The sequence below is a fragment of the Amphibalanus amphitrite genome, unplaced genomic scaffold (assembly GCF_019059575.1).
Source record: "Amphibalanus amphitrite isolate SeventyFive unplaced genomic scaffold, NRLGWU_Aamphi_draft 000169F_arrow, whole genome shotgun sequence".
NCBI lineage: Eukaryota > Metazoa > Arthropoda > Thecostraca > Balanomorpha > Balanidae > Amphibalanus > Amphibalanus amphitrite.
Genome location: NW_024881664.1, coordinates 170664 through 198490, shown reverse-complemented (window position 1 = coordinate 198490; position 27827 = coordinate 170664). Strand labels below are relative to the sequence as shown.

Genomic DNA, 27827 nt, shown 5'->3' with positions numbered 1-27827 from the left:
TCGCGGTTGGCACCGCCCGCAGTCTCGGCCCCGTCTGCTCGGCGCCGTCAGCCGCCCACTGCACCGGTCCCAGCTCGAACATGGTGTCGAAGTCAGAGTCGAGCCGCAGTGTGGCCTCCACGTCACCGAAGCCCTCCATCTGACTGCCCGAGAGCACGGCACTCAGCACGCGCAGCCGGCCGAGCGGCGAGCAGCTGCAGCTGGCAGCTCTCAGCTGCAGCAGCTGCAGCAGCGGCCGGTCCCAGAGGCGGCGCCCCAGCTGCACCTGCTCCACGGTCACCTGACGCGTCCATTTCACCGCCGGGTGGAAATGGTGCGCCTTGGAGAGCACGCAGTCGATGAGGATGTCGGCGCGCTCCCCGCACTTGGCCAGCAGTTGATCGGCAATAGCCTCCGGAGTCTGTCGCGCCCCACCGGCCGCCATCGCAGCGGCTAACTCAGCTCACCGGCCGTCAAAATATTCACACCGGGTCTCTCATCTCCGTCATCGCGCCGCGCGGGTCCACCCGTCACTCCGGCTCATCTGTGCAGCTGTTCGGTCTGGTAAGGCAGGATATCGGAGTCGATAGGTCGACCGTCCGCCGTCCGCCGCTGCGTCACGCACTGCGCCGCCGCCCCCGACCGCCGTGTTTTGAGTTTTCACTGCGGCGGGCTCCAGCCACGTCCCAGCGCCGGCCGGAGCGGAGCACGGAGCCCGGCGACCGCTGGGGTCGCCGACCGGCTCGTGACGTCACTGGCCTGGCCCACGTGATGGTCGGAACTGCTGGAGGGCAGAGGTGGCGCAACCGGTAATAACCGGTAATGCGCAGCGTGTACTAGCAGCGTGCTGCTATCATGCGTGAAACACCACCCCGGCCATACCGGTGATAATGATGACTAATGACTATACTCTGAAGTCTGAACCTACGTCTCATAGGGGTGAAGGGGGGGGGGGGGTGTAGCGAGGACATTACACTTCTCCCTGCATGGACACGTGGTCGCTTAGGTTGTACTCAGTTCCAAATCAAGAGCTAAGTCATTCATTTAGATGTTATATCGTAAGCGCATGTGCAACCATAATCAGTGACAATGTGTATTGCTTCTCTCTTTAGCAGCGGTACCGTGTTGAAACAACATTGTGAAGGAAGGAGGCGGTATGAAATACGATATCATGACGCAGTGACTACAAACAAAACCGAAGTTGAACTATTTTAGCATAATCACCAAACAAGACCTTTATCTGCACCTAAACGTTGTAACATTTATTCATATTACGATAAACATTTCACGGTACAACAGCTGAGATCTAGTTTTGTGCGAGGTACTGATGACGCAAACGAAACGATGCATGAGTTAACATCTTGACATCCCAGAGACGTTGAGACTCGACACTTTGAGTCCAATGTTAGTGCCGAGTACCGATTTAAATGCCTATTGCCTTCCAATATTAGGGGACATACTTCAGACATAGATTCGGCCAGCTTTTAGAACGGTTCTTACGACGGCCAGGAGTTTAGATCGACTTCCAGCATCATGGAAAGTGTCAACACTCGCCATCAGTGACAGTGGTGGTGTAAATACATCAGTGGTTGGCGTCACATCAGTGTCCACTGTCAGTAGTGCTGCCACAACAGACACATATTTTGGTGTGGCAAAAATGACTAAAGAGCACTGACTCTCTGTGCCTCTGGTAGTTAGCACCGACACTCACTATCAGGTATTACGACAGTGTCGACTCTCAGTGTCAGCGGCCGTGCCAGCGGCGCACTGTGTGCGGGTGCGCCCATCGGCCCGCCTCCGCCGCCTTCCCGCGGCGGCGCTTCTCCGTCTCCTCCCGCTGCCGACCGGGCCCGATCCTGACCAGCCTCTCCAGCAGGAACACCAGCAGTGCCAGCAGCGTGCCCATCAGGTAGAGGATCAGCGAGGAGACGATGTCCTCCAGCACCAGCGGCTTGGTGGTGACGTCCGTGAAGATGGCCCCGGTGCTGCAGTTGGACGGCTTGGGCCAGTATTCGGAGCGCCACCTACTGAACAGGCCCGACTCGGACATACGCAGGAACCTGCGGCGGCGACATGGCAGGACGGCGTCATAGTGATGTCAAGGGTCAGTCACAATGACGTTACAATGCACGGTTACGCTATAATTGCGCCATGTTACGTAACTGTCATGCCACGGGTCGCGTCACGGCGATGTCATGATCAAACCATGGTAGCGTAATGGCCACATCACCTAGGGAGACAGATTCAATTAATATCGAACCCGGCGGTAGTTGGGGTAAGATATTGGCGTTAGACAACAAATATGTAACACAAGACATGAACAGGAGCCCAACGAGTTTTAAATCCCTGACAGGCTAGTTCATTCATTCACTCGTTCATTCATTCACTCGTTCATTCATTCATTTTTCCATTCATTCATTTACTCATTCTTTTATCCAGTTTTCTATCTTCCTATGTGGGCAATCCATTGCAGTCCCTGGCGGTCTCACTTTCAGACTGATGATTTTTAACCCATTTTTAGTTATAGCGATATTCTGGACATGAGCTACCTATAATTGAAGGAATTTCGGATACATGGGCTACTGGCTCACTCCCAGTTGAAAAGGTTCCGGTTACGTACGACCACTGATCACTCACTCCCAGTTGAAGAGGTCCCGCACGGGACTGCCAGTCTCCAGTATCCAGCCGAAGCCGGCCGTGAAAAACTCCTCGCGGGCGATCTTGAGCCGACACTGGCGAGTCGTACGAAAGTCGTCGTCTAGCACAAAGTCCAAGTACGACTTCTCCTGCGATGGCAAAAAAGTTATTTTATTTAGTTATTTTATTGGTAATTAAGTACCAACAATCTGCCGACTTCATTTAGAAACAAAATTACCGAACGGGCTCATTGAGCCACCCTCCACTCTACATACGTGCCATCCTAGGTTAAAACGATAACGCCCAGTGACCTACTACCCATTAGGTATTTGAGCTCAGCGTGTGTCTTAGCCCGTCACCAAACTGTTCCTGACCATCCACATCGCTTCCGTTCCGTCTCCTGACTCGGTCTACCCGAGAAAACTCGACCTAGCCCCCTTTGACATTTTCCCGCCCAGACGTAGTTGTATTTACCCAGACCCGGGCCCAGTTTTCTCCCCTGATGTCTGCTCCCCGCCGGTGCCTGACCTTGATGTAGGCGTAGCGTCCGCTGAGCACGCCGGCTATGCCCTCGTCATCCGATGCCACCCGGCTGCTCGGGTCCGCGCCGATCTTCCTGTATATCTCCGACTGTGACGTCTGTCAGACGCAGAAATGATGAGGTGAAACAACAATACGACGCATATACCTATATATCTGACTCTGACCAAGACAGAAGATAGAGAAATGTTACCTGCCTTTTTCCTAGTATGCAATGCGATACATCGCATCGTTCTTCAAAAATTGACATCAGACCCGTGAAAAACTCCCGGAACTCTCATAAATTACCAAAGAATTTCTCTCTCTTCATGACCAGTGATCGCTCACTCACTCACTCAATCAATCACTCACTCACTCACTCACTCACTCATTCATTCACTCACTCACTCACTCACTCACTCACTCACTCACTCACTCACTCACTCACTCCCTCCCTCCCTACCTCCCTCACTCACACTGAACAGACTGTCGTGCGCCGTGTCTCGTCGGAACCGCCAGCGCAGTTCCGTCTGGGACGTCAGGTCCTCCAGCGAGTTGATCTTGTCCGTCACCGTGGGCACAGTGAGGAAGGCGATCAGCGTGCCTGTGGCGCAGAACTGCAGTCAGCTGGGATCTTAGGGTGCCCGGCCTCCAGGGGTCATCGGCTGGTGTCGTCAGCCGGTGTTCATAGCACCGGAGAAATAACTGCCCGCCCATAAAGGACCGTCAGTTGTTAGTATGTGTGCTGCATGGTGCGCACTGCGCAGTGATATACCCGCTTGTTGTATTGAGACTGCCACCCGTCTACGGTCTACGCACAAGGCTATCTCTCAGGTAATCACGAGCCCATGGTCACATAGTTAGCCGTGTGAGCAGTCAGGCGACTTACCTGTGTAGCTGGCGATAATGGTGATGGCCATGAGCCACCAGACGCCCAGCAGGACCCGTGAGGACGTGTTGGTCGGTATCACCTGTCCGCCTGCGGTCATAGATAACACCACGGTCAGGGCAGAGACAGGTCAGGGCGGAAACAGGACGTGTTGGTCCGGCACTCCGTATCACCTGTCACGCCTGCGATCCAAGGTAACACGGCCGTCAGGGCAGAGACAGGTTAGGGCGGAGACAGGACTTGTTGGTGCGGGTCGGTATCGTCTGCCCGCTTGCAGTCCAGCAGGCAGCACACAAACACTGCTAGCGCAGCGACAAATAGCGGTTAGACAAGCCAGAGGCTAGAGCTTCGCCAGCTTTTCATTACTTTTTATGTCCACCGATTAGTTGGGTACCTATAACCATAGTGTAATAAATAACAAGTGAAGACACTTCACCAATTTATAATGCAAACTCGTGTAACAACTTTTCTTCAGCTGGGAGTGGGCTATGTAGCTACTCACGCTGTAGTATGACGTAATAAAACGTCATAAAACGTCACTTCCTAAATCATTGAACGCTATCCTCAGCCTATATCATCGTCTTCCATGCCCCGTCATAATGGATTTTTTAGTTGACTTAGACATGACAACCCACGTTTTTTATTACACTAAATGAAGGTAAATAATCCCAGTTTCTTACAGAATGGCTTGGTACACACAAAATCAGAGGACATCGATGTGCCACAGCCCACAGCCCGATGAAAGTCCTACTCGATCCTGCGCTCCAACATGCTGAACATCGTATCAGTATTCACTCTATTCCGTAACGTTACTCTCGAGAACCCACTGTTTTTATTGCATGTATGGTCGCTTACTGAATGCAATGTGACAGAACCGGTATGAAAATATTCAAAAACAGAGGACATCATAAGACCACCGTCTCCTGAAAGTGTAGGGTATTTTGGCAACGTCCCTAAAACATGACCCATTTTGATCGGACCTTTTACTGTCATAGACTCGAGAACCCATGTTTTTTATCGCATTTAATGAAAGAAAATAATCGTATTTTCTTATAAAATGCGTGGAAATATTCAAAATCAGAGGACATCGATGTAACATAGCCCGATGAAAGTCCTACTCGATCAAACTGCGCTCCAACATGATGAACATCGTATCAGCATTCAGTCTATTCCGTAACGTTACTCTCGAGAACCCACTGTTTTTATTGCATGTATGGTCGCTTACTGAATGCAATGTGACAGAACCGGTATAAAAATATTCAAAAACAGAGGACATCATAAGACCGCCGGCTCCTAAAAGTGTAGGGTATTTTGACAACGTCCTTAAAACATGACCCATTTTGATCGGACCTTTGACTGACATAGACTCGAGAACCCATGTTTTTTTATTGCATTTATTGAAAGAAAATAATCGTATTTCCTTATAAAATGCGTGAAAATATTTAAAATCAGAGGACATCGATGTGACATAGGCCGATGAAAGTCCTACTCGATCTAACTGCGCTCCAACATGCTGAACATCGTATCAGCATGCAGTCTATTCCGTAACGTTACTCTCGAGAACCCACTGTTTTTATTGCATGTATGGTCGCTTACTGAATGCAATGTGACAGAACCGGTATGAAAATATTCAAAAACAGAGGACATCATAAGACCACCGGCTCCTAAAAGTGTAGGGTATTTTGACAACGTCCCTAAAACATGACCCATTTTGATCGGACCTTTGACTGACATAGACTCGAGAACCCATGTTTTTTATTGCATTTATTGAAAGAAAATAATCGTATTTCCTTATCAAATGCGTGAAAATTTTTAAAATCAGAGGACATCGATGTGACATAGCCCGATGAAAGTCCTACTCGATCTAACTGCGCTCCAACATGATGAACATCGTACCTATCAGCATGCAGTCTATTCTGTACCGTTAGGGTGACCCTTTTTGCAACTTTTTTTTAGAAGTTAGCCAGCACGCCCCTAGATCGACGTGGCTTGATGCCCTGAGTACGAAAATACCATTTTTGACCAGAAATTTTGAATTTGGAAGCCCGCCCCAAAATTTAAAGATGGGAAAATGAGCATATTTTTGCGATTCTGGCACTTTCGGTGCAGGTATTCGATAGTTGCTATTTAAAAAGCATAGTGAAATGGCATAATATAAGTTACGACACTAATTTTGCGCCGGCATGGCAAGTTTCAGACATCTACACCCGTTTTACCGCTTTTTATCGCTGTTTTTTTCCGACGAGAGTCAGCCGCCCGCAGCTCCCGAGTTTCATAGATCTGTCCATAGATGGCAGCACAATGGGCTTCACGTCTCGGCTTTGGGGAAGGTTTTCAGAGTGTCTTTTAGTGTTGTTTCCATTCCAGTATGAAGGAACTGGCATGTTTTTATGTTTTTGTCGCCATTAGCCCTATATTTGATCACATTTGTAATATATTCCAGCTTGAAAACTACACAATTCAGCGAAAAATCGCATTTAACTCGCGGTTGTTTCCAGTAACGTGTCTAACGGCAAATGAAAGCTGTCTGACCATGGGCTCTGGAACCTTTGGGACCTAGGAAATGGAACATGAGAGCACTGGGGCACCGTGTCCGCTTTAACTATGACAATAAACACTAATTATCCCATGGACGTTGCCAGGAAAGTGTGATAGTTTGCAGCGTCTCTAGGCCATTTAACGGCGCTGTGCAGCCTGAAAAAGACAATTGTCTACAAATGAGATTTGTATTGCACGAGTTACCGCACTGTGTGCCCATAACATACTTCACATAAAATACGACGGACGCACAGCGCCAGACAAGCAGCACTCATCACAGCGGGACGACGGAAAACACAGCATTGTATGTACAAGGTCTTTGCGCAGTAAATAAGTTTCTTATCGTCCGTGCCTGGCTTTTCCTGTCGCCCCGATCGGCGCGCCCGACTCCCGGTCTGCTGCTGAATTTGGTGCATTCAGCTCTCCGAGCTGTCTATCCCTCCTTCTCTGCTGTGGTTTTGACTGGGCGGTACTTCTTCTTCACCACCTGTCCTGGGTTTCGCCTCCTCCACGCCAGCTTGTTTAGCGCATGGCCGTCCTGTCGCCGAGCCCCTCTGACCTGCCCGGCCGCCTCCGTCGTCACTTTGACGGCTCGCTCCGTGGACTGCGTATGGCACGGCAGTCCGGTCAGGAGCGGGGTCTCCAAAAACTTCTCCAACTGGTCTCCGGTCATCCCTTGGCGCCATGGCGAAGCTGTGTCAGCGACTGCCGCCCTTTATGAGATTGACCCATTACGTGCGAGCGGCGCCTCGGGCGCTGACATGTGACCTAGAGCTGCTGGATTTATTTATGACGAACCGCAATTTTCTAAATCTGAACAAAGCATCTACCTTGCTAGTAGCAATGTCCCTCGTAACAGACTGAGTGCTCCCGCAAGTGGTTGAAAGAGAATAACATGCATACCTATAACAGTTGTTATACATACTATATAGATTGAATGGTGTGAAACGTTTTTTTGAGCATGATTATGATTATAATGGAAATCAGATGGATTAGTAACCTTTTGCTCATAACTAATGTAAGCCAAAAACAAATCCAAACAAATTGAAACAAACAAAAACAAATTGGATTTGTTTTTGGCTTACATTAGTTATGAGCAAAAGGTTACTAATCCATCTGATTTCCATACTATATAGGATAAAATATAAGACTAATGGAGACAAAAACATAAAAATATGAATTTTTAATGCGGATATGGAAATGACAATAAAAGACACACTGAGAGCCCTCCATAAAGCCGGTACTCAAAATCCACACACTTTAAAACATGTTATTGAGCGTAAAAACGCATCATCGTTTTTCGGGCACGCGTGTTTTTCATGCTTCAGTATGCATGCAAGGTGAAATGAATGTGATGGAAATGTGGTAAACATCGAAATGTACAAGTTTCCTTCTGCTGAAGAGGAAATAATAATACAAACCACGTCGAGAGCCAATCACAGGCGTCCCGTCCATGGTACGAATGTGCAGCCATCTACTGACCGGTTCTGAAAGCTCGAGCTAAACGGGCGGCCGAAGCTCATCGGAAAATCTTCGATAAAAACTGGTAAAATGGGAGTAGAGGTATGAAACTTACCATGCCGGCGCAGAATTAGTGTGGTAACTTATATTATGCCATTTCACTATGCTCTTTAAATAGAAACTATTGAATAGCTGCACCGAAAATGTGAGAATCGCCAAAAACAGGCTCATTTTCCCATCTTTAAATTTTGGGGCGGGCTTTCAAATTCAAAAATTCTGGTCAAAAATGGTATTTTCGTGCTCAGGGCATCAAGCCACGTCGATCTAGGGGCGTGCTGGCTAGCTTCTCAAAAAAAAGTTGCAAAAAGGGTCACCCTACTGTACCGTTACTCTCGAGAACCCACTGTTTTTATTGCATGTATGGTCGCTTACTGAATGCAATGTGACAGAACCGGTATGAAAATATTCAAAAATAGAGGACACCATAACAGTCCCGGCCCCTACTATGCATTTCAGACCAGGGCCTCGTCTAAGGAATTTTCACTGGGGGGGCCAGAGCCTGAAGGAGCCAAACTTAGGGTACCCCCAAATCCTGTTTTCTCACCGGATTTAGACCACTTATTTTCATCTTAGCCCTGACACCATTTTTTTTTTTGAAAACTAAAGAAAAAATAATAGGCCATCCGACCCATGCTTTTATATTAGTTTGTAGCCTCGCCTCCTCACATTGCCCCATCAGACAGTAATAATTACACTTATCGGTGTTGAGCGTTTGTTTGAGTGGCAGTGCCAGGTCTAAGGAATTTGCATGCCGAGCTTTATGTCGGGGGCCCACACGCTGATAGACTGAGCGCTTGACTCTGGGCTCTGCCGAGCTCTGAGGGCTAATACCAGCTTCTGGACCCACGCCGGCCTCTATGGTAGCCCACACTGGTTTATATGATCCATACCAGGCTTTAAGGGTCAATCTGAGTTGAGACAGTATTTTCCCACTAGGGCCCCCTCAGTCTAGTGTAATGCCTATGCATCAACTTGGAGACTGATGGCTTCTCAGGTGGATTCTCCGTAATCGCCGTGGATCTCCGACACAACCTTAACCCTATTCCTGGCGGGCTCCGCCGGGACAAGAAACTGGCGGGGGGGGGGGCCGATTCGGCCCCCCCCCCTGAGATCTCGAGAACGAAGCAAGATAGCGACAAGCGGTAAACGGCATCGGATACGCACGGTCAAGATCTACAATTTTTACAAAGGTCATTTTCAGGTCAGGTCAAAGATGACGTCACAGGGGTCGAAAAAGTCAAAATGGCGGCGCTAGATATGGAGAGAGTTTTTCTCGAATAACTTTCGAATTAGTCAAGATAGGAACAAACTAAGGGCATCATCGTGATCCTCTCGTCAATCCGCATCGAATGATATATATGTTGACCTCGAAAGGTCAAGGTCAAAGGTTGACCTCAGGTCACGTGACCTCGAGGTCATCATGTATATCATTCGATGCGTCTTGACGAGCTGAACACAATGAGACCATCCACGCGTCTGTATCTTGTTCCCAGGCATCGGTAGGATTGTGATTGCAGGATTGCAAAATCCTGATTGCATTCCTTTTTGGTGGATTGCACCTGGATTTGAAATCCATTCCAAAAAACAGGATTTGATTGCGGATTGGATTGCATCATACTTCCAATTTTTGCAATCCAATCCGGATTGTGTTTGATTAGTGCTTTGAAATGGTTTGTTGCGATTGAAAATTATGAGATCGGCTTCATCGGCCTAATGTACTTTGCTATCAAGGGCTTTATATCGAAACTTGAAATAATTTAAACGCTTTTAATTTAAACGCTCAAAATAATATACGTTGATGAACTAGGTAGGGGAGAGTGGGGAAAGATGCCCAGGGTTTTACTATGTCATATATTATTCGAAAATGACAATCGGAAAGAAAAAACTTGTAGTTTCAGCGGAAGCCGACATCATTTTTCTCCAAAAATATCACACTTTCGTGCTTGAAATATGATAACTTTTTTTGCTACTAAGCATTTTCCTGAACAAGTGAAAGGGGGCATCTTACCCCACAGGGTGGGAAAGACGCCCCATGGCGTTGGGTAAGATGCCCCCTGCGCTATAAGTGACATAAATGGGCACGTGAATCGCCTGAACGAATCAGTAGTCCCTTCGGGCCTGCAGTAGACACCAAACGTCATCGTAAGAGCCCTCAAAAGTAGTCGTAAGGGGCTTCAGAGGTCATCGTTAGGGCCATCATAGTCCAGCGCGGCCAAACAAGCCTCCGTGGTGGCGTTCGGAGACCACTGTGGGGCCCTTATAGGTCTTCATGATGCTTGAGGGCCCTCGAGCCAATCGTGGGGACCTCAGATGCCAGCGCGGCCCGTGGAGCCAACGTGGGAGCTCTCAAAGGATGTCGTGAGGGGCCCTGGAGCCAATAATGTGGCCCACAGAGGCCGTCGTAAGGGCTCTCAGAGTCAGATGCCGCCCCAAAAAGTCGCTGTGTGGGCCGAGAGATCGGCATGGGGAGCACCCGACCGTACTGGACTCTCAATAGTCCCAGATCGGCTTTTGTCTCTCATCACAGGTATGTAATAAATGATTTGACGGGCTGCTTGAAGGACAGCCTACGGATTTAGGGGGGCGTCTTTCCCCATCAGGACAGGGGGCATCTTACCCCAAGGTACCGAAGTAACATTAAATCAGTACAATTTGTTAGCCATAAAACTACGCCCTGAAACAAACTGTTTGGGACACAGTACACGCATGTTAATTTATCACGACTATAGCAAGGGACGCAAAAATTATCTACCTTCTTTGATATTTACAATGTTTTGACACCAAAATATTTTTTGAAAGCAGCAAATAAAAAACATGCAATCACCAGCCAGCGCTTACCCCACTCTCCCCTACATAGGAAGGGCAAAATTACGTATTTGAGGGCGAGTTTTAAAAATATAAAACAGTGGTTGGGTAGAAGTTTAAATGTGGGAGTGTTTAAGGCAAAAATATTTCCCATAAAATACCTGTGCCTTAGATAGGAATTACTCGCAATACTAGGTACTAGAAATGGGTGATTTGGGGATGGAAGCACGGCCCTATGCCCCCCTCCCTCCCCCAGATCCACTAGTGCACATAATAATACAACAGGATTGCAAAAAAGGATTGCGGATTTGATCACAATCCAAGTGAAAAAGGGGAATGCGGGTAGGAATGCAATCCACTTCGGCACTAGGAATGTGGATTGGGAATGCAATCCTTTCAAAAAGGATTTTACCGATGCCTGCTTGTTCCTGTACGGAGTTATTGGCCAAAAACCTTTGGTGACCTTTGATGACGTCACATGACCTCACAGCTGCCCAACAGCAAAACAGACCTCAAGGTAGTGAAGGTTGATCGTATATGAAGTCATGTATGGTATATGGGGCCATTCCGACCCGTTTTAGTGGTAAAAACAGGGAGTTGATTTTTCCCCCATTGACTTATAATGGGGAGGTCGCGAAACTGACCTGACCTTAGGTCACCGATATCAAAATTCCGAGATATACAAATTGCACATACTGGTACCCTAACTAAAGCCTGAAGAGAAGAAATTGATCGGTCAAAAACTCTAGCTCTGGCGTGATTGCAAACTTTTCTGAGGTAGGGTCACCAAACCGCCTCTGGTGACCTGACCTGAGGTCAGATCAACTCAAAATTTTCAGACATGTTGCGTAGAAGCCTTTTAGGAAAAGTCAGAAAATTTGAGCTTCCTAGCTCAACGCGTTTGGGAGAAATAACCAAAAAACCTCAGGGGGGGCTCCTGAGGCCCCCCCCCCCCGCCAGGAATAGGGTTAATTAAGGTCGTCAGAGGCTATAAACTAAACAAAAAATGAAGATTTCCTCGTGTAGTAGTGCAATTTGAGGCCCGTTGGGACCCTAAGTGGCTGGCATTTGCCCACCGGGACTCCACGCCGACTTCTTTAGATAATCCAGTAACCAGTTCCCGTCCCCACAGACAGACCACCAATCTGCGCCTACGTACGACCACCACGGGAGCCTGCTTCATTACGATTAGCAGCTACCTAGCCGCACACCGGTGACTGTCCAGCCAGAAGTTGGACGCCGCATAGTGAGGACGACGATAGGCAAAAACAAGTGACGCCCCGAGGACAGAAACAACAGATTGATACGTAAAGGCTATATACGGCCTTGCGTAAAGGAGACATTTTTGTCGGTAGAGCGTTGGACTCCACGTGGTGAGGGCACGCGTCCCGGTTATAACAGTCCGGGTTCGATTTCGAAGCGCGACAGAGTCGCTCGATGTCTACGAGCCTCCTGGCGAGTATGGTTACGGTTGGTGGCAGGCCGTAACCAGTCGAAGTTAGTGAGGCGACCGGCCATGCGCGGCTATGTGCATACGTTAAACTTTGGGCTCTAAATTCTGCCATAGATCATGAATTGCGCGATCGGAGGGTAGAGGGCAGGGCCAACGCAACAAGCTCTGCTTAGCGGGGGCTCTGTCCTTGTGAATCCTTCCATTCAAAAGGTTCGGACTAAATTTATAAAAAAGAATATCCGAGACACGGAGTTGGGCGCCTGAAAAGACGAAATGTAACGTATTGCTGAGCGAAAAAAAAAAAATGGTTCAGGGTCAGGTAAACAAAATAAACACTTGATGACAGGCCAAGTAATCGGGTAGGTATCAATGTGCTCACATTGCACCCATGTTTCGTTTACACATTTGCTTTTATGTGCACTGACGCCAAAAATTCGTTTGCCTTTTGGCTATTGCCGGCCCCCCCCCCCAGTAGTGACTTTTTGCCCTGACTGGGGGGGCCAGGCCGATGACTGCGGGGGTTTGGCCCCCCCAGTTAACATGTTAGACGAGGCCTTGTTTCAGACCCCATGAGACCCTGTTTTTCGGCGATAATTTATTTAATATTTATCCAATTGGCTTCAAATTTTCGCACAGCACATTTCAGCTCAAGCGCCAATTTTCGCTAATATGGTCTCTTAACAAAATATCAATTGTTAGGGTACTTGTCGTTGCCTCGTAATGTTAAAATCAGCTCCGTAAATCCGTCAGTGGAGTAGAGGCTATCCGTACGTAGGTGTGACGTCACAGGCACGTGACCATTAAGCTCCGCCCCCCCCCCCCGGCGGACGGAGCGGTGACCTTGGCCGGTCAGTCGGATGCGTGGAGCCGACGGGGCAGTAGCCGCCGCACCCAAGGCCGTAATGCCGGACGGGGGCGGCTCGCATTGGACGTGGCTGCCTTGCGGTTGCCGTTGCAGTAATAACGATACAGCAGAAACTAGCGCTCGTTATTAGCGCACTAGCCTTCGGTATTGCATTTATCGCAAATTAACCTAAACCTTGTCAATCAATAAAGATATATCTACTTTAATACTAAGTTCAGGGCTAGTGACTGCATTTTTGCTTGATTGAACGTCATTAAAAAAGGTCGTTGATGTCAATTGACTGTGAACTGATGCAAGACGTCGGTCAACCTACGTCAAATTTGCAAGACATGGTAAACAATATTTTAACCAACTGAAGTGTGGTTAAAATATGAAATATATTATGCTTATGCGTATGCCTGAGATGGATTCATGTGATTGAACACCTTCAGAATTAGCCCATTTTTTAATTGGCTAGATTGAGGTCACCGGACTGACTTGACCCCAGGCTTTCGTGTTGAACTGCAAATAATTATGATACCTGCAAGTAAGTACGCTACTGCCTCACTATTGGAGTGCTTGAAATGTTACTTAAGTTTCACAAAAAGACGCGATTTCTTTACTAGCCTATGCGCTTGTTTCCCTTATTCTGATGTCACATTTCTACCATGCGCAATAAATCGCACATCACATTTCTGCTCCCTTCTCAACGCTTCCCGAATAACGAACACAGCTCGTAGAGCGATGTCTGAGGCAATCGGAAGTGCTCGCGACTAATAATCCTACTCTGTTTTTTTTTCTGCATAGTTAGGTATAACAGGGTCTTCAGAAACAACAATTGACGCAGCCAACCATATCAATATTTTCGAGTAGTGCAGAGGCTTCGCATGATGTCATAGGTGACAGAATAGTGGCACAACCTGACCATGAAGTAGGCGCCAGAATGTGCATTCATTCAGATATTCAGATAGTGCATGACTCAGCTCTCTATTTAATGTTGGTTCTAGGGAAGTTGGTGCAACTCCCCAAATGAAGAGCAAGCTTTCGCTCAGGCACTTCCTGTCGATTCCATGTATGTTTCCAGTGCACGGCCCCCGCGCGACCTCTCCGCGGTGCTGCCGCCGACTGAGCCGGCAAAGACCCAGCGCGGCCACGGCCAGTGGGCGGAGCTTAGTTGGGCCCGGCGCAACGTGATTGGCCAGCGCTCCCATCCAATCCGCTGCGGTAGCGAACGAGCCTCTATCCGGGTGCAAAATCTAATTAGCATTACGAGCCAATGACAAGTGCTCTAAATATTGACATTTTGTTAAGAGACCATATTGATGAAAATCGGCGCTTGAGCTGAAATGTCTAATGTCAAAATTTCAAGTCAATTAGACAAAAACTGAAGAAATTATCGCCGAAAAACAGGGTCTCACGGGGTCTGAAATACATAGTAAATGTGTAGAGTATCTAAGCAGTCTGCATTATACGAGTCATTTTGATCCGTCTTTTCCTTCACTTTGACTTGAGAGCCTATGCTTTTTATTGCGCGAACTGAATGAGAGTTATCACATGTTCATTGTTCCTATTGCATGCATTCATATTTATTTGTGGTGTCATTATAATATGCAAAATCAGGGGACATCGATGCGTGTCAGCCCGGTGAAATGCCAGTTGATGAATAGCTGTTTGGCCCATTTTAACACTGCGTCGGCATTTACACAGCTTCCGAACGATATGCCTGATAAGAGAGCATGAATTCTTAGGTATTGCGAGCTGTGTAGGCATTGGTGCCTGTCCAGTGTTCACACACTATACCCATTGTGGCATAAATAAGACATTCTTAGCTTATAAAGATATGTAGTAAAAATAGGTTTTTGGTCTTCTCATTATGTTTAAGTGGTATTGCATTTCAAGTTGCGTGTAGAGGGATTCATTTTCCGTGTTTTGTCGTAAATAAAAGTGAATTAGCTGTTAAAACCAACACTTATATAACTACAAGCTTGGATAGTAGTTTCTTGGATTAGAAGTTTTCACTACAGGAATGAAACTTTTGCACTACAATGACGAAAACGTCATCAATCGTCATCAGATATCGTTGATTTTCTGAAAGAGCACTTCCGGCAGAAGAAAACGCATTACACAAAATGATCGAAGTGTCTTCACTTGTTATTTATTACACTATGCTATAACGTTTCCAGTGGTGACCGTCGAGCGTATCGAAGCAAACAAATTGATATACCAAGCACCCGCTGACGACAGATTCTATCAAAGCTCGTGAATGGCTTGCGGATCTATTCTATTCACGAGCCAACATATGGGAATGTGTAGAACGGAACAACATAAAATTACAGCTAGCCCAATCGGTAACACCTCTGATCAAGCCCCGGTCCATAAAGCCGTCATGAAGACCGAGCTGTCGGTGACGCTGGTTACTTTAGTTTAACGGTATGTTTTAAATGCAATCTGCCAAGTTCATGCCGTATAAGAACACTCCGTGTCATTTAACGTCTTACATTTCAAAATATCTGCCCGTCGTGAAATTTTTAACGATGACACTTAAATCCAAGGTAGAAATGCATCAATTCAATTCAGCTCATTCCAAATCGGCCTGTTTATCAACATTCAACATCAATAAAAATGTAGCGTTACGCCGATTCGTCTGTTTCTCCCGTCTATTTAGCGATTTGTCCTACCGCGGAAGCCCCCCTCTCTGTAGGATGTAATAGGTGTAGCGTTCCGTTTACCTTGTGACAGCAGACCGCCGAACATGTACCACTGAATACTGAAGTAGCGGACTTTGGCGTCAGGCCGGTGCGGGTACAGTTTCGGTATCAGATGCTCGGCGAAATGGTCCAGGAAAGACATCACCGGAGCGATCAGTAGGAGAGTCAGCAAAACCGCCACCCACACCTGAAACAAACAGATAGGTAATCATCATGTCTATTATACCTACACTTCGGCATTAGGAAACAATTGATTCGCGGTTGAATCAAATTTTAATGGTTTACACTTTACAGTAATAACTCATAATCATACATGATATTTCCATGGTTAAACATTACCGGCAAATATGCTATAAAGTATAACAAACCCTAACAAAAAATAGACTTAAAACGCGGCTGTGGGTATTTATAACATTCTTAACAAGGTCAAGGAAGACAAACGTCCTAATAGTTCGCGTGGATCGAAAGACGTTTCCCCATAGGCGCGGGAGCCGGGGGGGGCAGTGGGGGTAGCTTGCCCCCCCCCCCCCCTCCAACTCTGGGGCCGTGGGGGCGGTGCCCCCACAGCTTTGAGACGGAATACCACACTTTTTTTTGCAAATGTTTTCTTTTTTGTTGAAAAAGCCGAGGGGTGAAAAATAAGTGGCCTAAAACCGGTGAGAAAACTAGATTTGGGGGTACCCTAGGTTGATCTCTATTATGGTGTGCCCCCCCCCCCCCCCCCCAGTCGGAAAGTAGTTCCCGCGCCCCTGCGTTTCCCTGTTTATAACTGGTAATCCGGCTATCATTGGTAAAACCGACTATTTATTCCATAGACGCCATACACGTACCTTCACAAACCTCTAGCTTTTCCAAATTCCACGTAGCCCTGACCTCTCCCATCTGATGGCATGGCAGTATTGAGTCATTGACCAGCTCTCCCGCTTTACGCTGCACAACTTTATTTATCGTGTGACTGGTCGGGCGTAACAGCGACGGAGGCTCTGGGTAGGCTGTACCAATGCTTCGGTGGCCGGCGGCGCAGTCTACTCGCAGACGGCAATCAGGGTATAACGTAGACGGCAACGTGCTGCAGCGATAGTCGTTAATGTCATACCTAATTTAACAAATTATCAAATGAAAAAGAAACCATGATTTCCCACGCTGCATGATTCCCAGTGCAGTTCCAACACTCGACGCAGCAACAGTAGCAGCTGTTGTATTGTGCACGATAATGAGAAAGGAGCCGGATCTGTTTCTAAGGAGCCTATCACGGCACACGGTGTGCACGTGCCTGCAGAGTGACGTAAGCTGTCAAGATCGTCTATTGCAATCTGGATTGCGGCTTTAAAAAAACTCGGGTTTGTCTTTCTCGACTAACTATAGCGCCTCGGGTGTTCGGCGCCACCTTCGCTGGACCGCGGGGATGTTTTAACCCAAACACGCCCCCCCCCCCCCCGACTAACTCGACCTCCGGGCCACGTAGCGACACTTGGTCAGCGAAATTCAGAGAAGTGTCAAAATAAGGAGGAGGGCATTCAATTAATGCAATTATTAGGTCACGTCAACGGTCAGGTCACCAGAGGTCATCAAAGGTCAGCTTTTGCCCAATTTGACACTTTTTAACAAATCGGTGGATAACTCTGGAAAGAATATAGAGTGGAAAATTGCATTTGAAAGCCTTTTGAAATCTCTTCTGAAGAATGTCCTTAGATTTGATCAAAGGCCAATTGTGTAGCAATACCATCCAGGGTACAAAAAAGTTCAAATTGACGCTTTTGTTATCGTTTATCGTTTTGGATTCGCTTAATCTTCAATAGCTTTTAATATATAGGAACCAATTAAGTTTTTATGTCGTTGAATTTATCGGCACCGTGTTCTTCTCGTCGAGATGCACCGAATCAACTATAATTTGACCTTTAATAAAGGCAACTAAAAAATTGACAAAAGCACGAGGTCATGACCAGACCGGACAAGGTCATGTTACATGCACTATCGCAGTCGATCTGTATCGTTAAGGTGGCCACATTCGAGTGCTTTTACGCTCTATAAAATATCTCTATCAAAAGTCATTGTCGTAAAACTGCTAGTTAACTTTCATGACCTAAAATGCCCTCGGAGGTCTATAAGGTTGGGTCATGGGTCCAATTTACCGAGTAAATATTCAATATTGAATAATATTCAATATAAATATTCAATAATATTCAATTCAATACTCTTAGACGTTGTCGACGCGTTTAGAATGGTATTCGTAAAAAGTACGTTCCATTTTATCCCATTTACTACTTATCATGGAGAGGTTACAAAATTGACCGAACCTTAGGACACGCATACCATATTGAAAATACGCGACATTCGTTTCGTACATTCTGCATCCTTATCAATCCCTGGGAACCACAAAGAAATAAGTCCGTCAGCGCAGCTCTGACGAGCATGAAAACTTTAAGTTTTGTCACTGTGACTGGACATGAACTGGTGACCTGACCTTGAGTGACCTGTGTCAAATTTTCACGCATGTGCAAAATAAAGATACATCAAAGGTCTGCCATCTACCCAATAGCAATCTAAAAGCAGGCTGCCCATTTTAGTTAAACGAGTTAAAATGGGATTTATGTTCCTTACAAAGCGAGAATATCTATGGGCAAACAATGAATGCCCATCGATACGTTGATAAGTTGTAGTGCTGGCATTTGTGGCTACCGTACCGTTAAATGCTGATTTCTGAAGAAATACCACAACTACTGAGGTAACTCATCTCTGTATTATAAACGATAGGTACATGTCCAATCAAATTGTCGTTGGAAAAATTAACGCCAAATTAAATGGCGTACAGTATACGGCCGGGCGCTCAGTCGGCAGTGGCGTACAGAACGGACGTCAGACTGCGGGCGGGCAGCGTCAGGCTGACGGAGCCGCGAGTCGCGTCCGTGACGACCACCTGCTGCGCCTCCTCGGCCCTGTTGAGCAGCGTCACCACCGTCTGGCCGTCCGCACGCAGACCGACCACGCCCTTCAGACTGTCGGACGGATCCTCCATGGCGACGATGTCCGTGCCGTGCGGCAGCAGCACCGAGAAGTGGCCCAGCGCGTAGTACATGGGCTGCTTGAAGAACTGGTCGCCGTGCGCGTCTATGATGATGGGCGAGTCCACCTTATTACCGGCCCAGTTGGGTCCGCCCGTCATGTCGAGCGCGATGTTCCAGTCCACCCATCCGGTGACCCAGTTGTTGAGGTCGTCCAGGATGTCGGCGGCGTAGGTATCAGCGCGCGACCAGGCGCCCAGCGCCACCTTCTTCTCGACCATGGAGCCCTCGCAGGCCTCGGTGGCGATCAGCGGAACGTTCGGGTGCAGATTGTGCGTGTCGGTGAGCAGCGAGGCCGGCGCATCCCCGTCGCGGTACCAGTGAACGCCGATGGCGTCCACATACTGAGCGGCGTCGGCGTCATCCAGGATGGTGTTCACCCAGTCCGGCAGCAGGATTCGCTGGTCGTCCAGGATGATGATCTTGGTGTCGGAGAAGTTGGCGTTGCCGCGGATGGTGGGTCCAAGGTTGTCGCGCACCCAGTCGCGCTGCATCTCGGGCGTCCAGGCCATGGTGTTCCAGAAGCCGTACGAGTCCAGTCCGTTGGTCGGCTCGTTCTGCGTGGTGATCGCCTGGATCGGGATCCCGTTGGCCACGTACTCCTCTAGGAAGCGGACGATGTAGTCGGCCCACAGCTGGTAGTACTCGGTCTTGAGGAAGCCCATGCCGATGAAGTCGTTGTTGGTCTTCATCCAGGCCGGCGCCGACCAGGCCGAGCCGAAGAGCTGCAGGTCGGAAGCGAGTTCCCGCGCCGCCAGGATGTGAGGGATCTTCAGGAGGAAGTCCTCTTCGGTAAGGGCGAACTGCTCGAGAGACTCATCGCCCGGGTTGTCGTCGTACGAGTAGGGTCGCTCGGAGAAGTCGGTGCCGGCAATCGGCACCCGACCCAGCTTGTAGCGGATGCCCTCCTCGGCGAAATACGCGCGCAGCAGCTGGTCCTGCACCTCCGGAGACAGGCTGTTGATGTTGACGCCGGCCGCGTCCGTGAACGCGCCGCCGAACCCGCTGACCTGCTGGCGGGTCTCGGCCTGCGGCACCCGGACACCGGTGACCCATTCCGGCGGGCACGCCTCCGGGCCGAACTGGGCGCTGGTCACGGCGAACCGGTCCCCACCACGGGACGAGGTGACCACGAGCACATCGGCGCCGGACGGCGGCGTCAGCTCGGGGAACGTGTCGCAGTAGGTGGCGTTACACACGCACACCACGCTATCCTCGTCAAAGGTAAGGGGCGAGCAGGGCAGCGCGGCGGCGCCGGCACTGAGCGCCAGCAGCGCGGCGGCCCAGAGCAGCGGCACACGGGACATGGTCGGAGCGGGGCGCGGGTGTGGCGGCGGCCTGGCCCGGACGCCGCCTTTTGTGACCGGCTCAGGTGGCGCGTTCCCAGGGGCTGGGCGGGCCGGCCCTGATAGCGGCTATCTGCTCGTGCGTCGTCGGCACCGAGCTCCGCCTGCAGATGTTCCCGCGACACGGCGCAGCCTTATGAATGCGAGGTCCGTCTATCGTGGCGCTGGTAGACGGTTTTTATTATTGGGGACTAAAAGTGAACGTCACCATTGTGCAGCGATCTGACCCATGCCCAGCTGACGCAAGTGTGAGTGACGTGGATGTCAAAAGCGTTAATCGGAACAGTATCCGGGCTTTTATTCCCTGGCAATGTCTTCTACATTAAGCCTTCATTTTACCTACAAACGGTCTCATGAGACTTCGCTATGACCTTGGAACACTCTTGATGCTATAACTTACACCTATGCTAGATCAACATATAAAAAGCATGAGTTATGTAACACGACTTATGAGGGAGATAACTGTGTAGGCATCCCTGGTAAAATGACAGCTGTCAGACCTCACCGTTGCAATACAGAACTAAGAATTAGGGTGCGTAGCGGAATTCTTCCATTTCTCCATGCCGGAAAGACGTTAAAATTTTCAGAACGGGGAAACAGAATCTTTACGAAAAGTGTAGCGGACCGTGGGAAAATTAAAACCATGTTCCCGTTTCTCCTTTACTCCTTTATAAGTGGTTATTCAAGCGGATCGGTTTACAGATTTATCCCCTGCAGATGATGCTTAGGAATAGGACTACAGGTGCACAATAGTTTTCGTTATAGTTGATATTCTCCTCCTGGCCCCGTGCTGTACTCACTCCCCACGAGAAGGGCCGCACCACCGCGAACAGCTTGCTGCCCGGCTTCGGAGGCGGCATCAGAATGGCAGAGGGTTCCTCGTAGAAGGGGATGGTGAAGTCGATGCCCTCCTCGCGGACCTGGCTGATGGTGAAGCCAGCCACGCCCAGATTCACCTCCTGGAAACACACGCCGGATCGGATCAGACTGCGGGCGATTTTTTGCCAGATTTACGCCGATCTACCCCTTGATATATTTTATTAGCATAATAGAAAATATCATATGCATCATAATCACATGTATCATAACCATAATACATATTATATGAGTCAATACGAATTTGCTTCGTATGGCACAGTTACTCTTACTTCGGGTATCACATTCCATAGAGACATGTCTACTCACATTTGAACACATTCATAGCTCATGAAATATCGATAAGATTTACTGTTTGCCGAGTTCATTGTTGTTTATTTACCTGCCTATCAGCATCGACCTCTAAGACATGAAACAGGCGACTTTGACCTGGATCTAAGGTCTGACGGCATACCGGTGCAACAAGGGAATCCTGGACAAACAACCCGCTAGTTAGGTACGTATTTACACCTGGCGTCATACATTCCGGCTATCACCGCAAAATCTACTGGCACATCCAGTCATGAAAGCTGTTACTATTGACAAAGCCGGCCGTGTGGCTGCTGCGCGAACGGAATGGCGGCAATGTAGGAGCCAAATTTAAAGTATGTACGTCACGCCAATGTAAACACCACACAAGAATCAAACACTCCGAACCAAATGAGCAGAACCGGGGATGGTTTAGTTACTGCACACATTTTTAACGTCTATCAATCAAAACCAATGTCTCGCTCTTTTGATAAATTACAGGAGCTGCATAGCGTACCAAATTTATCAACAGATATATCTCTTCGCGTTTCGTTTCATACATGTGGTGCTGATACAAACTTGATAAGATTACACATTCAATTCTCATACATATTACATAATGAACAATAAGCCCAGCGTTTGTCGATATAAACTCACGGATCTGTTAACCATGCCGACCATGCCATTCCATGTTCCGTTTTCCAGCCGCTTTCCCCAGTTGCCGTCGTACGGTAGCCGCAGCTCCGTCCTGCAAGAGAGTCAGGCTAGGGCTGCGCAAAAGATAACACATTGATTTGGTGTCTGTCCAGTCCCGCTCCCGATCCCTGAACAACTGTGAGGTGTTTGTGTGGTAGGTGGCTAAAGATTCCACACCATGTCCTCACCTAAGCGAAAAAATGCGCCTTTTAATTGTCAGAATTATGCTAAGAATTAATAAAACGTCTAATATTGTCGTTAACATTGTATGAGCGGGTAAGAATTTAACATGAATTGCCAATAGTCCTAGCTTAGAATGGGTGAGCTCTTACCTAAAACCGTACTTTTCCTTTAGGGCATTCAGCATCTCGAAGCAGAAGCCCTGTGCGTCAAGTATTGTCTTCCCGTCTGTGGCCATCTTCAGGATAATAAACGGCGGCCTCTGGAAGCAAATAAAACGTTTTGAAAGGCAATTGCTTGAACGGCCATAGCTTCATTTATATCAGAACATTTTCCATTTTAGACAGAGGTATCTGATGCCACGAGCGGATCCAAGGAGGGGCTTTGGAGCATTTACCTCCCTGAAACGTCCGAAGCTGGCGCCTGGTGGGAATTTGTCATTTTCCTCGCATCTAATGAAAACCAAACATTACAACTTGAATCAAAACAGATAATTTCCATTGCAAAGCAGCGGAAAATGAAGCGTAACCTGATAAGTTTTTGGAAGTTGCGAAACTTTTTGGGGTGATTGCCCCCGCTCGCATCGCCCAATACCTCCTTTCTGGATTCGACAATGTCTGATAGGCAATGGAATTCTTTACAAAACTGATCAAACCATATGAGGACGACCATGCTGTATTCGTCGCATATCGACTTTCGGCTCCCCGTTCCTCCTAAACGAAAGATTCGATGCACAATGAATGGATGTGATATAGGCCCTTGATGCATTGTGGAAAGGATGTCGAGCATTCATTTGCAACAAGAATTTTGCGATTAATATCATGAATTGTTTGAAGTTCCGATTACTCAATGTGCATAGTTTACTTCATTCACGTTGATACGTTCACTTATTTATATCTTGCCGGCGTCGAACCTAAATAACATTGGGTTACACAATACATAAGCACTGATTGTTCGTAGAATCAATGCGATCATGGCCTGGTGCCTTACCACACAACGGATTATAAAACTATTATGATTGTTTGATCATATGTAATGTACAGGGTGTCTCAAAAGTTCGTTCACAGGTACCAGCCATGCTTTTTTGTCAATAATTATGAATCAACAAGAAATTAACAGTCGAAATTTTGCATGGGCATTGGTGACAACCTTCCTCAAGCAGTCTCATTGTTTTCAAGTGCATTCGACCCTTCATGAGCTCACAAAAAGGGTTCACCTCTGACCTTGGGTTAGGCACGAAAATGTAGGTTGCAAAGTCGGGTATGTTGTGAAACTCTCTGTTTCAGGAGTAATGGGAATGGTTAAGTCGGAAATGACACATGGCTAAGTGTCGGCGAGGATGAGCGCAACATGATGATCATCTCATAAAAACGGTGGCTAAAATTTTTGAAGGACGAAACCATGCGAGACTAACGGCGTTTTGAACGACCCTCGCACGACAGCAGACTCGTGTTCCGGAAAGCAGCTGAAAATGCGGTCATAACTATTGAAAACTGGCAAGAAGGTCACAGACAGAGGTTACCCATTTTCAAAAAGTGCAGGTCATCGTAAAATAAAGACAAATTATAATTTAAAATTGTTTATAATATCTATAACGCTAATTTTGGGTGACAATAACACAAAAATCGTCAATGCCAAGGACACCTGACCCTCCAAAAGTGTCAGTTATTGTAAAATTTTATCTAACGAAGTTTCAAGATGCAGATCTGCAGCGAATAATTTTCTTTTAAACACAAAATCCCGATAAAACCACACGGTGGACAGGTTTGGGCCGTTTACAAAGCAGAACATCTCCCGAGGAAAACACTCCGCAACCGAGCGAAGGTCTTGGCATGGGTAATGACGAGCACTTGGAATTTGCAAAATTTGCACAATGTGTCTGAGAAACAGACGTCCGACACATTCTGCTACCATATGATGCGAAAAATTTACTCCTGGCACTTCCCGTTTGTTCAGGACTGGGGTCGTTTTGAAAAGGAAAATGGCGCTTGGGATGTCGGCGCCAGTCATTCATGAAGGAGTTAGAGCCAGAGAATGCCTACAAAATACTCAAGAATGGTGCCGATGCAAGCTGTCGGCTTTCAGGGAAAATCAGATGTTGCCGGGGAGCTAGTCAAAACTAAATCCGACGCAGAAAGTGCAGGGGATTCTCCTGCAAGAGCTTGAAAGCTGGTACCCTTTTATCAGCCTCCGGCAGCTGACGGAGCAACAAAAATCGGTATGGGCAAATATTTTTGGAGATACAGCAAAGGGGTTGGTTTCCAACCTTCTTAATCAGTTGTCAAAGCATGCATATTTGTCTAGTGTACACACAGACACCAAAACCTTATACTTTTGGCCGGTTCTTATATGCTTTATTGGCATGGGAAATGTGTGAACGAACTTTTGAGACACCCTGTAGCTCAAACGCTACATTGAAGAACAATTATCTCATTTACGACATTGCAAAATTTAAATCGTGGCTTATGAGCGTCCAGCCAAATTCGGTAAAAGGTCAGCACGCGTTTATTCACCTGTTAATTAACAGGTGAGACCGCAGGGTAGCCGACCGGCAGCGGTATCAAACTCACATGGATGGTGACCACCTGTAGTGTGCGGTTCCAGAGCTGCTGGCGCGCCTGTCTGAGCCGTACCTCCTCCACGTCGAACCCGTCGCTGGTCCAGGAGCGGCGCTGGAGTGAGCGACGGTCGCGGGCCGCCCCTGCCGAGGGAGGAGGGGTCAGCTCAGCGAAGGTCGGGCGAGTGTCCAGGAGCGGCGCTGAAGCGAGCGGCGGTCGCGGGCCGCTCCTGCCGGACACAGGACAGATTAGCAAAGATAAGGTGTCATTAGTTGAGAGGCGGTCGCTGTTCACCCCTGCCAAAGATTAATACAAATACCTATCTCCTGCCACGATTGAGACTGAGAGGATAATTTGTCAGGTCATCTATCTGTAGCAGGACAGATCCGCGGGGTGCTATCACGATTTCCTCATTCCCGGCCGTGAACGCCTGTCAAGTGTCAACCCGTTCAAACAAAACAAATCCCAATCGATCGGCCACCTGATTTGTTTGCGAAATGTAGGCATGCGTGTGTTCAAAGTCGGGTAGGTAGGGAAGCAATCATACAATCACTTTCCGCGACGTGCGGGGAGACAAAGAAATTTTGTTTGTTTGTTTTGTTGGGTTAGGCCCTTTCGGTCCAATTAGACCATTGCAAAGCCGGAAGGATGTTAGGAATTAGGGGGAGACATTGGTCTGGGCAGGCACCCTAGTGAGTCACCGGGGCTGAACCCAGCCCGAAGGATAGGCCGACCAGCCCCAAGGTACTCACTGCACCCGGCTACGGGGTGCGCTCCCTCGGGAGCAGCGGTGCCGCTCCAAGGGAGCGGCCCGCATGAGATAAAGTTGCCTGTCCAGCCCGGAGGAGAAGAATTTCAGTATCCTGAGGATAGAAGCATGGAACGGTGATGACAAAGAAATTACAGCGCACAGGTAGGCATAGCATACCTATCGTTCTATGGCTCTACCGTTCAGCGCATAAATCCGAGTATGTATACCTACTTACCTACAACCCCAGCCATATGGTGCCACGTCCTACATCTTATTTATTATTGACGGGATAGGTACGAGAGCTGAACCCCCTCGGCAATCTCAGTCACTGTACCGCGCCATGTCATCCGGCACAGCATAACTTCGGGCGCGGATTACAGTGCCATCTAGGAGCGCCAATCTCAGTTACAGTAAGGAGCCCTCCGGCACAGCATAATTTCAGGCGTCTATTACAGTGCCATCTAGGAGCGCAAATCTCAGTTACAGTAAGGAGCCCTCCGGCACAGCATAACTTCAGGCGTCTATTACAGTGCCATCTAGGAGCAGGAATCACATTTAAAGAAGGAAACCCTCCAGTACAGCATATTTTCAGGAGTTTGTTATAGTGCCCTGGACAAAAACCAAGAACAGAAATTGAACATAACAGAACAAGCACGAAAAATAAGTAGCCAAAATTGTTATCACTTAGTTCCTCTAACAAAAGGGTCGTTTGGAGGGCAATGCATATGCAACACAGACGAGAGAAAAATGACCGAAAGTCTGATAATGAACATCACGGGAAAATTCAGAGTCCCGTGCCCGAATCTAAGCCACGCCATGCATGTCATTACAAAGTAAGACAAGTTGAAAGACGGCAAAACACAATTTATGGCAACACTGGGTCCTTTGACATTTCTCAGTGAGAGCAACCAGCCCAGCGACGCCGTTCTCTCTGAAAACAGGGCTGTCACTGTAAACATAGAGACGATTCAGATGTGATTTACCACCCCACTGATCCCGATGACTCACCGGCCGGTCGGCAGCAGGTGATACAGATCAGCAGCAGCAGTAGCAGGCGCTGACCGGTCACAGGGTACCCCGGGCCGGGCAGGCGACCCGCCATGGCGAGCGCCCGATTGCCACTGACGCCCCGCCGCCGGACGGAGACCAGCCGACCCACCGGCCACCGCGTGCATTGGTAAACGCAGGCTCAGTAGCAGGAACACAGCGCCCACTGCATACTGAATGGGGTCATGACCTCGTCCAGCCACTGACGCAATGCATGAGTGGTCACTGATATAGAACAACATGCGCACAAGTATGCATTGCATAGTACCAATACGCACAGAGCAAAAGGTCAGCGAAACTGACAGAAATCATTGCCGCTTAAAGCTACCTCGAATTACCTACCCTCAATGGCTTCCAGGCTCGATACCCAGGCTCGATGAGCAGACACGTTATAAGACCGCATTGTGGGCAATCACAACCTTGTTTCTCGAACCCCGTAGGCTGTACCTGGGCTGGGCCTTGGCTCTGCGGCGGGCGCAGACACACCTCGGTGGCTCGCTAACACGGAGATTAGGCGCCATGTCCGGCCAGATCACTATAAGCGACAACGGCGTACAGCAGGAAACTTCCTCGCATGAAGATCATCTGGAGGAAGACGGGCCCAAAGAATACTACGATCCATAGACCACTATATACCTTTGCAGATGGCATATAGTGGTCTATGTCCGATCGCGTAGTCCTGTCACACTAGAAAGCTTCCTTTTGGGACGTCAAGAGACGGGTGTCCCAACTGAGTACTGATGCGAGGAAAAGTGGTGTTCTTTACCGGTAAAACAATAGCACAGTGTGTGCAGAGGATGTCCGACCGACAGATCAATTATTGCAATGGCAAACAGGCGGCCACCACCCGTCGGACGGATCATTATACCGTCCACAGCCGGTACTGTCATTCAAGTTGAGTCCATCACAAGACACCGTCTGTCACATGGCAGTTGAAGGTCACCAAATGTCACACAGGACACTGCCACACCATACACAGGATAAAGGTATTCAGAGCTATCATATCATCACGGTGCACGTTAAAAATATGAAAACAGTGCAAATGACAGTAATTTTGTTGTGCTTCTCGACATTAATAGCATGTACCGAGCACCGACCTTTGTTACTTGTAAACAGAACTGATTAAGAAA

The 27827-nt window shown here is 48.2% G+C and overlaps 2 protein-coding genes across 2 annotated transcripts; both read right to left on the bottom strand.

The window, feature by feature from the left end:
• Positions 1-1058: 1058 nt before the first annotated feature.
• On the bottom strand, positions 1059-27434 carry LOC122383659 (glutamate receptor-like). The gene is made up of 11 exons (XM_043370320.1): positions 26659-27434; positions 24912-25042; positions 22494-22603; positions 22123-22213; positions 21102-21260; positions 15915-16080; positions 4025-4114; positions 3612-3739; positions 3145-3255; positions 2617-2765; positions 1059-2039 (listed from the first exon to the last, which is right to left on the bottom strand). Exons 1-11 carry the CDS (start codon positions 26750-26752, stop codon positions 1724-1726), a joined length of 1545 nt encoding a protein of 514 aa, XP_043226255.1. The 5' UTR covers positions 26753-27434; the 3' UTR covers positions 1059-1723.
• On the bottom strand, positions 18615-20312 carry LOC122383660 (lysosomal acid glucosylceramidase-like). The gene has a single exon (XM_043370321.1). It carries the CDS (start codon positions 20260-20262, stop codon positions 18721-18723), a length of 1542 nt encoding a protein of 513 aa, XP_043226256.1. The 5' UTR covers positions 20263-20312; the 3' UTR covers positions 18615-18720.
• Positions 27435-27827: the final 393 nt, after the last annotated feature.

Coding starts and splice junctions, on each gene's coding strand:
- LOC122383659 (XM_043370320.1), bottom strand. CDS start 26,752: ATGGCGGGTCGCCTGCCCGGCCCGGGGTACCCTGTGACCGGTCAGCGC. Junction 4,115..15,914: donor CGGCGGTCTGCTGTCACAAG/GTAAACGGAACG, acceptor CTATGACCGCAG/GCGGACAGGTGATACCGACC. Junction 3,256..3,611: donor CGCACGACAGTCTGTTCAGT/GTGAGTGAGGGA, acceptor TGCGTCTGACAG/ACGTCACAGTCGGAGATATA.
- LOC122383660 (XM_043370321.1), bottom strand. CDS start 20,262: ATGTCCCGTGTGCCGCTGCTCTGGGCCGCCGCGCTGCTGGCGCTCAGT.